Source organism: Bufo gargarizans, chromosome 5 (genome assembly GCF_014858855.1).
Source record: "Bufo gargarizans isolate SCDJY-AF-19 chromosome 5, ASM1485885v1, whole genome shotgun sequence".
NCBI classification, from domain to species: Eukaryota; Metazoa; Chordata; class Amphibia; order Anura; family Bufonidae; genus Bufo; species Bufo gargarizans.
Window position 1 is genome coordinate 333,069,988 of NC_058084.1, and position 16,651 is coordinate 333,086,638.

The 16,651-nt window shown below is 44.5% G+C and overlaps 1 protein-coding gene across 3 annotated transcripts in view; it reads right to left on the reverse strand.

Moving 5' to 3' along the window:
* The window catches only part of DTNBP1 (dystrobrevin binding protein 1), a 134,622-nt gene that overhangs the window by 98,313 nt on the left and 19,658 nt on the right, over positions 1-16,651 (reverse strand). For all 3 annotated transcript variants that reach the window (XM_044294241.1, XM_044294240.1, XM_044294242.1), the window contains exon 6: positions 3,387-3,519. In XM_044294241.1, the coding sequence (XP_044150176.1) occupies positions 3,387-3,519 (133 nt within the window). The remainder of the gene's footprint in view (positions 1-3,386; positions 3,520-16,651) is intronic.

Here is a 16,651-nt window from a genome sequence, read left to right on the forward strand (position 1 = left end):
CTGGCAAAACCCGGCCTGGAACATGGGGAGTAGTCACCCACCCAGCACTTTGACTACTCCCAGTAAGAGCCGTCCCGGATCAGCTATTACAGCCATACTAAGATACTAGGTGTCAAACAGCAACTGCTGCTGACACATAAAAAATGTCTCTTATTCCACCGAGGTCAGGAACCTCGGTGACACGTACCCATCATCTAAAATGATTCCTTGTACCTTCTTACAATATATATTTTTTTGTTGTTGTTTTTCCCAACTAAATTCAAGTCAATAACAATTGTCTCAATGTGTGAAGACTCACGGACTACTGCTGTATATAGTCAAAACTGCAACCACAAATCTTCAGAAGTACTAAATACTTGGATCATAAGATCAAAAAAAGTCATGGTTGGTTATCTGCAATCCCGCGATGGATTCGTGAGCGTTTTGCCTTAGTTATTGCCATAAGTTATAGTTCACACAATGATGAGATTTCTCCATGCATTAAATAATTTCTACATAAAAAGATGCATCACATGCTTCCTTTATAATCAGGAACTGTATGCATTATCAAAGTGTGTAAAACCACTGTTACTAATAGATATAGCTGATAAGGGAGTGACAACCAAAACAGCTTCCATGGAGCTATGGCAATGCAGAAAATAATTCTCGGAACCTCAAAGTAATGTACAAAGGACAGCCCAACTTAATCAGGCCATAAGTGTGCATAAGAAGCTGCTTTCACAGCATACGGCCTCATGTACACAACCGTGGTGTGTTTTGCAGTCCGCAAATCGCGGAACCACAAAACACGGATGGGGTTCGTGCGCGTTCTGCAATTTGCGGATTGGCACGGACAGCCTTTAATATAAATGCCTATTCTTGTCCGGAAAGCGCGGACAAGAATAGGACATGTTATATTTTTTTAGCGGTCCACGGAACAGAGCAACGGATGTGGACAGCACACAGAGTGCTGTCTGCATTATTTGCGGCCCCATTGAAGTGAATAGGTCCGCATCCGAGCTGCCAAAACGGCGGCTCGGATGCGGACCAAAACAGCCGTGTGCATGAGGCCTAAGAATGTGACATGATCGAGTCAAGGAGCCATGGTAATCTTGTCACACTAAATGACATATACTTTAAATTCGGTGGGGCAGATTTATCAAGACTGGCGTTTCTAATGCCAGTTTTGATCTGCTTAGTGATGGAGTGGGGTGCACGCCTTATGGCTTATTAGCACTTCTCAGCAGGTCTGTGGGCCAGAATCTGAAATCTATGCCAGCTAGGAGATGGACACATTTAAAATTAGTTGCGCTGTGCAGGCCTCTCGCCAACCCTTTTATAAAAGATGGCAAAAAGTTACAAAGGTTTGCAGAAAACCAGGGCTTGGTGCAAAAATATTCAGCTTTCTGGAACCACTACTTTGCCACAAGGGGCTTGACAAATCTTCCCCTGTATATAAAATACTAGCAGAGGGACCCAGCTTTGCACGGGTATATTTCATCCATTTAATTTAATGCTTGTGTAGGTCATTAAAAGATTTTAACAGTATCCCCCTTAACAGTGAGCTCTACAGCACCCCACCCTTTAACACTGACCTTTATAGCGGACCGTCCCCTTAACTGTGACCTCCACAGTTCCCTGTCCCCTTAACAGAGAGACGTCCACAGTGCCCGCCCCCTTATCAGTGACCTACACAGCAGGCCGCTCCCTTAACAGTGACCTTCACAGCAGCCTGCCCCTAGGGTGGTCAGAGGTCCGGTTTTAGGCCGGACAGTCCGGCTTTAAGACTCCCTGTCCTCCGTCCAGCGCAGGGCCTGGACAGACACAGGGATGTTCTTTTGAACAGCTCACTCTCAGACAGCAGCACTGTGCTGTCTGAGCATGAGCTGCAGGGAGAAAGTCACCCTACCTCAATCCCCTGCAGCTGACAGAAGTTGATTTTTACCTTAATTTTTTCAATCCCCGTCAGCTGCAGAGAGGGAGTGTAATGACCGGCGTCACGCACAGGGAGGGAAAAGGGAAAGCCCTGCCCAAGGGAGAGGGAAAGGTGGTGACCCCTGACTCACCTTGCGGCTGGCACCTGACGTCCCTAGACGGGTTCCTCACCCGTGCGGCGATCACGTGCCTAAACCCTGGCTTTCCCTAAAATGAGCCCTAGGTAGTGAACGGGCCGGTGGGATCGCTAGTCCGCACCACTGACACTAAGTGGAAAACACCAAGGAGAGGACAGACAATACAGACAAACATAAACCCAGGTGGGCGACAACAGCAGACCACAAAGGTCCAACAGGGATCTGGAGGGAAACGTTCTGGATCAACAACCAGAGAACGCAGCAACACAGCTCCAGTGGGTCAGTATAGAAGTCCAGGCAGGAAGCTCTATATCTGGCAACCAGAGAAGTGTGAGAGGGAAATATAAGGAGGTTGGGAGTGCTGGACAAGGAACAGCTGAGGAGAAGGAGCTACGGATCCCTGAGTGAGCCAAAAAGGGTTGCAAAGCAAACCCAGAAAGCTACCATGAAGAAACAGCCCTATCTTACTACATAGAGCGCGCAGCCAACCGCTGCGACTTCCTGACCCCGGGTATAACGGAGTCAGGCGTGGTTCTTGACACCCTCGTGACAGGGAGGTGGCGTGGCTTAGAGGGACCTGGGGGCGGGGGGTTTTAAGTCTGTCTTTTAAGGGTTGCCTGAATGGCCACCCTATCTGCCCCTGAACTGTGACCTCCATAGCACTCCGCTCTCTTAATAACGTCATCCACAGCTCCCTGCCCCTTTAAAGCTGACCTACAGCAGTGAAGAAAAATGGCTGGGTTGTTATGGAAACCTAGTGTAAAACTGTGTGTATGTGGAGACTAAGGACCTGTGAGCTTCTATTGGCTGATAAGGGACATGTGACCAGGCTTTTATTGGCTAATGCATTTTTTGGGAATATCTTACACAAGAATGTCCTTTTGAACCGCTCACTCTAAGACAGCAGCACTGTGCTGTCTGAGCGTGAGCTGCAGGGAGAAAGTCACCGTCCCTCTCACCCCTGCAGCTGACAGAAGTAGATTTTTACCTTCATTTTTTCAATCCCTCTCGGCTGTAAAGTGGGAGGGGGCGTGGCATAACCAGATTGGGGGTGTGACTTAGTGGGACCTAGGGGCGTGGATTTTAAATCCATCTTTTGAGGGTGGCCTGAATAGACACCCTACCTGCCCCCTGATGTGATGTGCCATATTTGCATTTTTTGGTAATATCTCAGGAACAGTACATGCTAGAGAGAGCTGTGACACTCACAAGAGTTCTTTCCAGGTAGCAAGGGATGTGTATACTAAGTTTAGTTGAAATCAATGGTTGCGTTTTTGAGTGATCGCGGAACATACATATGTCCTTTTTTATATATATATATAGATTGACACCAACCTTTTCATTTTCTTGTAGTTTTCTAACTGTCTGTACTGCATATGCTGGAACCGCTGAAATTCACACTGTTCACATAGTTCCTCCAAGTCTGACAGGCGTTTCTCTACATCTTCAAAACTTCCTTCCAGCATAACTGATCAATGAACAAAAACACAATTAGATCAAAAGGTAGAAACAATACTTGGTAAATCCTTAAAGCGTACCTAACTTTTTAACAAACATATTAATCAATAGTACAGTGTAGGGTTGTTGCGGGTATCGAAATTTCGATACCCAATCGATACTTTTGTCCCGGTAACGATACGATACCGGGATTTCCGTTTTTTCGATACTGGGCTGCGCTTCTGCGCAGTCTAGTATCTCTGAACATGAGCGCGCTGCTATCGGCGCGCTCATGTTCTCTCTCAGCAGCACGGGGAGAAGGAAGCTGTCCTCCCTCCCCCCTGTGCTGCTGCAGCTGCCACCAATGAGAAGAGAGGGACGGAGGAGGGGGGGCAATGAGAAGAGAGGGGCGGAGGAGGGGCGGCAATGAGAAGAGAGGGGCGGAGGAGGGGCGGGCGCACTGCGCCACCAATGATAGGATTATTTCCACACAGAGCGGCGCCCAGCGATGCCCCAGCACTCACCATTAGTCCTGGGCGCCGCTCCGTTCGCCTGCAGTGCTCCATTACTGTCTCCTCTCCTGCTCCACATGCTGCTGATTACTATCGGAGCGATGGGAGGAGACATCAGCTTCACTAGTGGGCGTTCCTTCTCCCTGCGCTGCGATTGGACAGCGCTACAGCCAGGGAGAAGGAACGCCCACTAGTGAATCTGATGTCTCCTCCCATCGCTCCGATAGTAATCAGCAGCATGTGGAGCAGGAGAGGAGACAGTAATGGAGCACTGCGGGCGAACGGAGCGGCGCAAATGGTAAAATCAGCGGTGGGTTTTGCTGCCGGTTTCCATGGGTTTCGCTGCAGAAATGCAGTAAGATTCACAGCAGACTTACCCTTGAGTGCGCCCAAAGCAGCGGAAATTGAGCAGATTTGCTTTTGGGTTTCGGCTCCAGCTCCTGGTGAACATGAAGCAGTATACCCCTCCTCTGTCACTACCTGACATACTGTACCAGGTCCTGTGCCAGTCTTTGTATAACCAGGCTGTCTGCAATGTCCTCTCAGGAAATCAGGTTGTACATAGACTGGCATGGGATGAAGGGAGGGCAGTATAGCTATTTTTATTTATTTAGGACTTTTGCTGTGGCTGCATGGGTAATTCAGCAAAATGTGAAACATTTTAGGATTGCTGAGGATATGCCACCTACTTCTAAAACGGGGCTCACAAAATGAACGAAAGCGAAGCGGACAGGTGCAGCCACCCTCGATTCACTTCTGTGGAAGTTCCGAAAATATTTCCGGCAGTCCTATAGAGGTGAACGGAGGAGATGGGCATGCTTGGAGCACTCTGCTGTTCTTGGATCTCCCACAGAAGAGAGCGGAGAGCACGCCGCGCAGTGCGCTCTAGTTCTCTTTGGGGGTCCCGTTCCAGAGGACATTGGTTGTATATCCTAGTGACGTGCCACCCCTTCTAATGGAGAAAATCTGCAACAATCCTGTCAGAAATGGACAGGCTGTGGATTTAAAAATGTATGCAGATGGCTTTGCATAAATCTTACTCACTTTCTCCTACTATAATCAGCTGCATATTTTTGTATGCAAATCAAAATGGAAAATCCGCAGCGCTTCAGTAAAAGGGGGTCCACAGCATATCCACCAGATCCTCAGCCATGTTTGTGGTTTTTAGCCATTGGTGGTGCAGTGGTGCAGTGGCAGCTTCTGATCGGAGCCCCAGCTGTGTAAGCCTGGGGCTCCGATCGGTTACCATGGCAGCCAGGACGCTACAGAAGCCCTGGTTGCCATGGTAACATCCCTGATGCTGTGTGCACAAGGCACAGAGCAGCAGGGACAGTGGGAAGTCCTATTCACCCTGATAGAGATCTATCAGGCTGAATAGGAAAAGGGATGAAAGATCCCAGGTTCTAGCCCCTAAGGGGGAAATTGTTTTTTTTACACTTTTTATTTAATAACTAACAAAAAACACTAAAATATGAAGTATAAATCACCCCCTTTTCCCAATTTCACATATAAAATATATAAATAATAAACATATTACATCGCCATGTCAGAAAAGTCCAAACTATTAAAATATATTAAAAAAATCTAGGTGGTGAATGCCGGAACAGAAAAAATAAAATAAAAACTGTGCGATTCGCCATTTTTAAAAATGAGGAATGCACGTGGCTTTTTTTGTTTATTTTTTTCGCGTGGTATCGAATGGTATCGAGTATGGCAATACTTTTTCATGGTATCGAAACCGAATCAAAAAAATGGTATCGCAACAACTCTAGTACAGTGTGTGTACAAACACTAATCGGAACCCAAGCCAAGTTAGTTTTAAAGTGGCTTTCTACTTTAAAAATCAACTATAGAATTTATTCAACAAAGTCACGCTTGACTTCGCGAATAACTTACTTCGACTCATCGGAGCCCATACATTCAAATGATGTACGGAGACGAATCTCTGTACAGTATTATGCCGAAGTTTTGAATGAAGCAGATGAAGCATCAGAAGCTTGCTTCGCCCAACACTACAAATAACATCTAAATCAATTTAACAAAAATGGTTCCAAAACTTTCCATATCCTTTAAAGGGAACCTGGGTTGCTAGATGGCCGCTAGCACATCCGCAATACCCAGTCCCCATAGCTGTGTGTGCTTTTATTGTGCAAAAAACCCGATTTGATACATATTCAAATTAACCTGAGATGAGTCAGAGCTTGAAAATATGACTCTTCTCTTATGTTAATTTGTATATGTTTTCCCACAATAAAAGCACAGAGAGCTATGGGGACTGGGTATTGTGGATGTGCTAGCGGCCCGGTGACAGGTTCCCTTTAACCACCTGTTTTGCCTGAGTTCAGTGGGAAAAGTAGCTAACTGGAGGGGGGAGGGCTGCCATCTCTGAATGGTACCAGCTAGAAACAACTGGTCTTGTTTGAAAGCTGACATTCCAGGCTTTCATACAAAACAGTCCAAGCAAACAGACGAGAAATCACTGTTAGAACCTGTTTTTACTTTCACTTTCAGCTGCATTCACAGTATGTTGGTTTCTATCAGTGATATCTCCCCTTGTACTGATTGCTGGAATGTCAGCTTTCAAACAAGACCAGTTTCATGTTTCTAGCTGCTACCATTCAGGAGATCTAAAGCAGCCCCCTCCTCCAGTTAGCTACTTTTCCCACTGCTGGAGCTGGACTCAAAACAGTTAGGTGGTTAAAAGGCTATGTACACCTTTGGGGCCATTTTTATTTATTTATTACTGCATTGTACTTATTGTGAGCTAAAAATAATTTATTCAATTTGTCTTTATTAAAATCTGCAATCCTTTTTTGTGTACATAGCTGAGATGCTGTAGTAGCAGCCTGTGGATTTTCTGTCTTTTCCGTTATCTAGGGAGAAAACAGACTCCTAATCTCTGCTCTCTGACATTATAAACATCAAAGCTCAATCCTTATTTTACTAAGAATGTGGCTAAATGAGTGTTTGTGACCTCTCAGTAGTTTAGAGATAAGGGTTGTTAGATGACAAAGTAAGGCCATGTTCACGCCTCAGTTATTTAAATCTGTTTTTGTGAGCCAAAACCAGGAGTGGAGGCTACACAGAGATGAGGTATAATGAAAAGATCTGCAACTGTTCTGTGTTTTTGATCCTCACCTGGTTTTGGCCGACATTAACTTATGGAAATAAGTGATCAAATAACTGACGTGTGAACAAGGCCTAAAAGTGAAAGTACCAGTCACACAGCTAGAAAAAAAAGTTAACCCTTTGTGACAAAATGGCTAAATATTTTAATAAACGCCAATTGAAAATATGATTTTTAGACAAAAATGAGTAAAATGCAATCAAACAAAAACTGCCTCCAAAAAGGTGTACATAGCCTTTAAAGCTTAACCAAAAAAAGACTTAAAGATATGTCCTACAAATTTGGTCCCACATATCCTACTGTTTTAAGTTTTCTTTTCTGGGTGTCTTCTTGTTATTTTTATGTTTTCATTTATTTTGAGCCACAGGAAAAGAATCATTAAAAGGTCATCTGTCAGCAGATTTGTACCTATGAAACTGGCTGACCTGGTACATGTGCACTTGGCAGCTGAAGGCATCTGTGTTGGTCCCATGTTCATATGTGCCAGCATTGGTGAGAAAATGAGGTTTCAATATTTGCAAATGATTGTCTAGGAGCAACAGGGGTGTTGCCATTACACCTAGAGGCTCAGCTCTCCTTGCAACTGCTGCATCCTCTGAACTTTGATTGACAGGGCCAGGCAGTGGTGATGTGTTCCCTGCCTGGCCCTGTCAAAGTGCAGAGGGCACGGCAGTTGCAGAGAAAGCAGAACCCCTAGGTGTAATGGCAACCCCGCTTTTGCTCCTAGAGGCTCATTTGCATATATTAAAACATAATTTTTCTCAGCAATGCGGGCACATAGGAACATGGGACCAACACAGATGCCTTCAGCTGCCAAGTGCACATGTAACAGGTCACCCAGTTTCACAGGTACAACTCTGCTGACAGATGCCCTTTAAAGGCTCAAGAACCAATGCTGATATTTAATGAAACACTAATGGTCTATTGAGGTCAAATTTATGGCACTAAATCTAAAGAGTTATCATAGGGGCTGGTACGGATGGTACAAGAGGAGGCCGACTCTTTGCAGATGAGCATGCTATGAAGATAAACCAGAGGAGTACAAATCATTCAGTGTTTTCTTCAACACAACTGTTTATCTCTTCCACTGAAAACAGAAATGTGCATTGTGTCACGGCAGAGCAGATGACCACAGCCATACACACTGATTTTTAGGAGAATATCCTCAGAAATAACAGCTTAGCAAGATTTAGGATTATACAACATGCTCTACTGGCCAACAAATTATTTTCTTATTCCGCTGAAGAGTTCGAAGGAGAATAATAGAAAGACATGACTGTGAAACTTTGTTTTCCGTCTTGCATAACGGGACCCAGACGGATCAGTTTTGATTCCCATAGACTTCTATTAGGACTGAGAGCAAACGGACTGCCTTTTAAAGGTTTCCGTTTTGCATTCCGTCATAATACAAGTCTATGGGCAGAAGAACGGATCCGTCCTTCCGTCTTATGGATTCCGTTATTTTCCGTTATAACCATGTTATAATGGAATCCCTAATGCTAGTGTGAACCCACCCTTAAAAGGTAAGCTGTCACCATGAAAATACAGTGTAACCTGGAGCGAAGAGTCTGAGCGAAGGCAGCATGATATAGAGCAGGAAGAGCTGAGCAGATTGATATATAGTTTTATGGGAAAAGATTCTGTAAAACCTGTATTTTATACTCTTAAATTCCTGTTCATTCTGGGCTTTGCGGTGAAGGAGGCAGTCCTATCAGTGATTGACAGCCTTCCTTCTATGACTGTGTATACAGAGATAGCTGTCAATCACCGATAGGACCTCCTACTTGACTTCAAAGCCCAGAATAAACAGGAATTTAAATGTATAAAGTTTAAATATAGTTTTACTGAATCTTTTCCCATAAAACTATATATTAATCTGCTCAGCTCCACCTGCTCTATAACCTGCTGCATCCAGCTTAGACACCATGTTCAAACTGACAGGTTCCTACACTTTTTTCTTACTGATGACCTATCCTCTGGATAGGTCATCAGCATCTGTTCATTGGGGACCTCCGTCCATAACCAGTTTGAGAAGGCAACGGTGATCACAGTTGCGCCGCGGCCTTCTTGCCGCAGGCCAGTGCCGTCACAACTATTTCACGTGGCCTGGGCTCAGCTCTACTGAAGTGAATGGGGCTAAGCTGCGCCCAAGCCATGTGGCATAGTTGTGACGTCACTGTCCTACGCAAAGTAGCGTGAAGGCCACAGCGCTACTGCCTCCTCAAACAGCTGATCAGTGGGGATCCTGGGGATCGGACCTGTCGATCAGTAAGAAAAAGGTGTAGAAACCCTTTAAAGGATTTGGCCACCTGGGACTTAAGGCATATGATTAAAGATAGGTGTGGGTGAGGGAGTGGCCTTGTCGGCAATGTAGGAGGATGTGTGCGCTAGAGCTCCCGGGCAGCGCCTGCTAAAATCCGTCTCCATCCTGTGGCTGTGGCGAGCTGAACAGCCGAGCACCATCACACTAAATAGGGAGATCTCCCTACTACCCCTGGCCAATATGTTCGTGCAGGAAGGACAAGGAGGCGGCGGGACCGACCCCAGCGAAGCAGCATGGCGCGATCGCTTCGCTTAAGGCGGCGGAGGTAGCGGTGTGCCTGGAACAATATGCACATGTCCCCCCCTCTAAAGAGACTCTTGCATCGGAGGATAATGTGCCCGGAGTCCTGGCAGAACAAGTGGTGACTTCGGCCGCTCATGCTGCAAAGGGAGACTCCTGTTCTCAAGATGGCGGATCCCACATGGAGGAGGTGAAGGCAAGTGACGGGGGCCCCCCACCGAGCATAGTTCTCTATGCAAAGCCCAAATACAACCCTCTATCCCCATGCTTCCACTTCTGTCTGATCCTACCACTAAGGACATTTATGCATCCGTGCACCAATGTAGTGCAGCCTTGATGACCCTCAATACATCCATTGGGTCCCTCCAAGAGAATGTGTTCTTTTTTTTAGACAGGACATGAGGAAAGTTAACGAAAGAATGGCTGAAGCAGAGGGACGCGTATCCCGCCTGGAAGATCAGGTCTCCCCTATGAAACGTGATCTGGCTAAGTAATCCACAATATCACCCTCCTAATAAATAAAACGGAGGACTTGGAAAATAGATTGCGCAGAAACAACCTTCGCATAGTGGGAGTTCCTGAAAAATCCGAAGGGTCCCACGCTGTCCAGACTCTCTTTCTCCCTTCTTTGCTATAGAGAGGGCGCACAGAGTGCAGTCTCGCTCACCACCACCGGGAGGCCCTCCTAGACCAATGCTAATAAGGATTCTACACTTTCAAGATAGAGATGCCATTCTCCACAAGGCAAGAGAACACCAGAATCTATTCATAGATGGACAAAGAGTCTCAATTTTTCCGGACTTCTAAGCGGAGGTGCAGAGACGGCGTGCACGATTCCTTGCGTCAAGAAACGACTACGCTCACAAAATATCCAATACTCCATGCTTTATCCCTTAAAGCTGCGGATAATGTTTAAAGGGAACCTGTCATGTGGATATTTGATTATAATCTAACTAATTATATACAATCATTAACTACTAAAAAGTGCCTTAGATGTATTCACTTACTGGTGTGACAGATGGTTACCTCATAATATACAGACAAAGATGCAACATGCCGCATGCTAATAAGCTGATTTGAGTCCAGCGTGATGTCATTGAGTCCAGCGTTTATATAATTCAGAGCTATAGCCATTCCCCTGCCCACATGCTGCTGCTTCATATGTCAATCAGCAGCAGGTAGGCGGGGAGAGTCAGGAGCTCATGAATATTCATGACTCATCATTATCAGCTGGAGCTTTTCAATACAAGATGTTGGCAGATTGACTGGGTCAATTAACCACTTCAACCCCGCTAGCTGAAACCCCCTTAATGACCAGGCCACTTTTTACACTTCTGCACTACACTACACTACTTACAATCATGCAACTTACCATCCAAATGAATTTTACCTCCTTTTCTTCTCACTAATGGAGCTTTCATTTGGTGGTATTTCATTGCTGCTGACATTTTTACTTTTTTGTTATTAATCAAAATTTAAAGATTTTTGTGCAAAAAAAAAGTCATTTTTCACTTTCAGTTGTAAAATTTTGCAAAAAAAACGACATCCATATATAAATTTTTCGCTAAATTTATTGTTCTACATGTCTTTGATAAAAAAAAATGTTTGGGTAAAAAAAAAAAAAATGGTTTGGATAAAAGTTATAGCGTTTACAAACTATGGTACAAAAATGTGAATTTCCGCTTTTTGAAGCAGCTCTGACTTTCTGAGCACCTGTCATGTTTCCTGAGGTTCTACAATGCCCAGACAGTACAAACACCCCACAAATGACCCAATTTCGGAAAGTAGACACCCTAAGGTATTCACTGATGGGCATAGTGAGTTCATAGAACTTTTTATTTTTTGTCACAAGTTAGCGGAAAATGATGATTTTTTTTTTTCTTACAAAGTCTCATATTCCACTAACTTGTGACAAAAAATAAAAACTTCCATGAACTCACTATGCCCATCACAAAATACCTTGGGGTGTCTTCTTTCCAAAATGGGGTCACTTGTGGGGTAGTTATACTGCCCTGGCATTCTAGGGGCCCAGATGTGTGAGAAGAAGTTTGCAATCAAAATCTGTAAAAAATGACCGGTGAAATCCGAAAGGTGCTCTTTGGAATGTGTGCCCCTTTGCCCACCTAGGCTGCAAAAAAGTGTCACACATCTGGTATCGCCGTACTCGGGAGAAGCTGGGGAATGTGTTTTGGGGTGTCATTTTACATATACCCATGCTGGGTGAGAGAAATATCTCGGCAAAAGACAACTTTTCCCATTTATTTATACAAAGTTGGCATTTGACCAAGATATTTATCTCACCCAGCATGGGTATATGTAAAATGACACCCCAAAACACATTCCCCAACTTCTCCTGAGTACGGCGATACCATATGTGTGACACTTTTTTGCAGACTAGATGCGCAAAGCGGCCCAAATTCCTTTTAGGAGGGCATTTTTTGACATTTGGATCCGAGACTTCTTCTCACGCTTTAGGGCCCCTAAAAAGCCAAGGCAGTATAAATACCCCACATGTGACCCCACTTTGGAAAGAAGACACCCCAAGGTATTCAATGAGGGGCATGGCGAGTTCATATAAATTAATTTTTTTTGCATAAGTTAGCGGAAATTGATTTATTTTTTTTTTTTCCTCACAAAGTCTCACTTTCCGCTAACTTGGGACAAAAATTTCAATCTTTCATGGACTCAATATGCCCCTCACGGAATACCTTGGGGTGTCTTCTTTCCGAAATGGGGTCACATGTGGGGTATTTATACTGCCCTGGCTTTTTAGGGGCCCTAAAGCGTGAGAAGAAGTCTGGAATATAAATGTCTAAAAAATGTTACGCATTTGGATTCCGTGAGGGGTATGGTGAGTTCATGTGAGATTTTATTTTTTGACACAAGTTAGTGGAATATGAGACTTTGTAAAAAAAAAAAAAAAAAAATATTTCCGCTAACTTGTGCCCAAAAAATGTCTGAATGGAGCCTTACAGGGGGGGTGATCAATGACAAAGGGGTGGTCACCCATATAGACTCCCTGATCACCCCCTGTCATTGATCACCCCCCTGTAAGGCTCCATTCAGACGTCCGTATGATTTTTACGGATCCACGGATACATGGATCGGATCCGTACGTCCATACGGACGTCTGAATGGAGCCTTACAGGGGGGTGATCACCTCATATACACTCCCTGATCACCCCCTGTCATTGATCAACCCCCTGTAAGGCTCCATTCAGACGTCCGTATGTGTTTTGCGGATCCGATCCATGTATCCATGGATCCGTAAAAATCATACGGACGTCTGAATGGAGCCTTACAGGGGGGTGATCAATGACAGGGAAGTGATCAGGAAGTCTATATGCGTGATCATCCCCTTGTCATTGATCACCCCCCTGTAAGGCTCCATTCAGACGTCCGTATGCGTTTTGCGGATCCGATCCATGTATCCGTAAAAATCATACGGACGTCTGAATGGAGCCTTACAGGGGGGTGATCAGGGAGTCTGTATGGGGTGATCAGGGGTGATCAGTGGTTCATAAAGGGTTAATAAGTGACAGGGGGGGTGGTGTAGTGTAGTGTAGTGGTGTTTGGTGCTACTTTACTGAGCTGCCTGAGTCCTCTGGTAGTCGATCCAAACAAAAGGGACCACCAGAGGACCAGGTATATTAGACGCTGTTATCAAAACAGCGTCTAATATACCTGTTAGGGGTTAAAAAAATCACATCTCCAGCCTGCCAGCGAGCGATCGCCGCTGGCAGGCTGGAGATCCACTCACTTACCTTCCGTTCCTGTGAGTGCGCGCGCCTGTGTGCGCGCGTTCACAGGGAATCTCGGCTCTCGCGGGAGGACGCGTATATGAGTCCACCCAGAAGAGCAGGGCCGCCGGCAGGACGCAATCCTGCGTACGGCGGTCCTGTAGCGGTTAAAGAAAGTGACCCAGCATTTTGCTAAGAGAATCAGTCACTTATTTATGTGGCCCTTAGTTAGGACAAAGGAGAAACCCATTTTTTTGACTCCCCGGAGGAAGCCAGCTACTGGGTTGAACAAATAGAATCCCTGTCGTCTGAACGCTATGAAAACGACTGATAGAAGAGTGGGAAATGCCATGCCTGGGACTTTTCCTGAGACACCATGGAAGACTATGGGGACAGGCGGATAAGTATAATGTTTAATGCTTGTTATGAGTCTGTTCTTACATGATCACTACCGTGTCCTGGAGCAGCGATCAATCTGGTGCTATACAACAACACAGACTTTAGTATTCATACCTGTGTTATTGTTACTTGTCTTGTTGACATGTCAAGGGTTAAACATGCCATTATGCCACGTGACGCCCTCTTTTATTGCTGCCCGGATCTCATTATCAGAGTTCTGGTCCGTAAATGCGGATGTGTTACCGCTTCCTATGTTGCGGGTTACAGGAACTTTTCCTGTGCCTCAGGTCCTGCTTGGGGACCACCAAAAGTTAGTTCTTTTATAGGAATTATTATGTTTATGGTTCATCGGGGGTTAAGTTCTGCAGAGAGACAGTGCATGCTATTGTTCATTTGCATACGGCGATTGTTTTATATGGGTACCTAGTCCGCCCTCTCTCCTATGCTTATCACGGAATGATGGCGGATAAAACTCACGTTTTGGCATGGAATGTTAGAGGCCTGGGAGATCCTTCTAAACGTCAGGCGGTTTTTACGGCTGTCCAGACATATCAACCAGCTATAATGTGTCTCACTGAGACTCACCTGTCTAAACAATCCCAAAGACTGCTTCATAAACCATAGATGTCACAGGCCTTTCAGTCCACCTTCTCTACGCATGCTAGAGGGGTTAGTGTCCTGGTTCATAGAGCCATTCCCTTTGAGTGTCACTCTAGTAAAATTGATACTGAGGGCCGATATGTTTGTCTGCACTGTTCTATTTTTGGGGTACAATTTCTTCCAATTGCCATATACAATCCACCGCCATACTCCACCGGTGTAATAAAAGAGGTAATGACATGGATAGTGCAGGGCCCCCAGGCGCCAGTCCGGATGGTGGGTGACTTTAACAAATATCTGAACCCTTCTTTGGATAAGTTCCCGCCACCTAATGATCTAACACATACTGGGGAAACCTTCTAGGTAGGAAACTTGCCACAATCTCTTTTGTAACCAAAGTTTGGTTTAAATTTAAGGAATTGGCAAATCTAACAGGTTTTAGCGAGATTACACCATTATGGCGAAACCCCCAATTACCTGAGATGTTCAGACTAGAAGGCTTTTCCCCATGGGAGGAGAGGGGCATACTATTTTGGGCCAAATTCAAGCTCAAGGATTGTTTAAATCTTTTACCCAGCTCCAGGAAGAGTTTGGCCTACCCAAAACGGCATTTTTTCCAATTCCTCCAATTAAGACATGCATGTCAAACACAATTTCTGAAGGGTATGGTAGTTGACACCTCCACTCCTGTGATAAAACAGCTACTGGAGGGTAGGTCCACTAAAGGCCTGATATCACGTTTATATAAATTTATACTTGATGCCAATGCCTCAACTCCCTTGGTGGTAAAAGGAAAGTGGGAAGAGGATGTAGAGACAGTGGGCCAGATTTATCATGACTCTGACAGCTCACTCCACTTTCACATATGGCTAAAGTCAGTTTTAGCCAAGTCAGATTTATGATCGGCCTTTTAAGACTGTAATAAATGTGGTTTGACGGTAGCAGTTTATCCGTCAGTAAGCAGCTTTACAAAAGTCGCACATCTTTATGAAAAAGTCGCACGTTTTATGAAAAAGTCGCATGTTCTATTAAAAAGTCTCATAAGATAAGCATGGTCCTCACTGGAGTGAAATTGCGACTTTTTTGGGACTTTTTGCGACTTTTTAAATAGTCCCAATAGTAAATCTGTCTAGAGATTCATTTACATAAGAAAACACGCCCACTTTCAGAAAACTGGCGAGCATAGTGCAGAGCAGAAAAAAAGTTGCAAATTTGTGCGCAGTTTTAGCCTTTGGGACTTTTTTGAGACTTTTTCACTCCATTATTCTGACCTGAGCTAATGATAAATCTGGCCCATTATCTCAAGAGCAATGGTCTGACGTTCTGGCTTTGACAACTAGTCTTACACTGAACGAATCTCAGAGATTGTGTATTAGGTATAGCTGAGACAGAGTGTATAGAACCCCAAAATTGCTATTTAAAATAGGCGCACGACCAGGCTCCTCATGCCCCCGCTGTGGAGAAATAGAAGCAACACTGTTTCATATGGTTTGGAATTGCCAAAAATTAGAAAAATTATGGGAACATATACGTAAATCATAACCGTTACGACTCCGTTAAGATTGCCTAATGACCCAAGAGTCTGCGTATTGGGTATTCTGAACTCTAATCGAGAGTTCTAATTGCTAAATACTGGATACGAGGAAATCTACCTAACAAGAATATATAAATAGGCTGAATACAGTTTTACGCCTTGAAAGAGGGGTCTATGTCAAGAGAAAATGCCCTAACAAATTCCTGTCGATATGGAGGGGTTGGGTGGAGACCGGGAGTCTGGCCTCTGCGGCTCTATCGAGGGATTGCATAGGTGGGCAATTCTCTCTATTGGGCCAGTTATCTTAGCACACGCTGTCGAATAGGGGATGTCGATTGGTCACTATAATTTCAATTATCACTGTAATGCCCTTCCCGAGATATAACTAATGGTGAAATTAAAGTAATGCAGCTGTCTCTCTGTTGGATCAAGTAAAGGGGGCAGGGGGGAGAGGTTGGTTGGTTGTTATGTTAGGTAATTATATAACAATTATGCAATGTCCTGTACACTTATAACAAGTATCTGTCTTTATATCCTATATTACGATGCTTTCATGTTATTATGACGACAGACTCATAATATTGATAAGATTTGTATGGACTGACAAGATCTTTGCTATTGTATACAAATCTTTATTTTGTTAATAACTTTATTGATAATCAATAAAAAAATTAATGAAAAAAAAAAA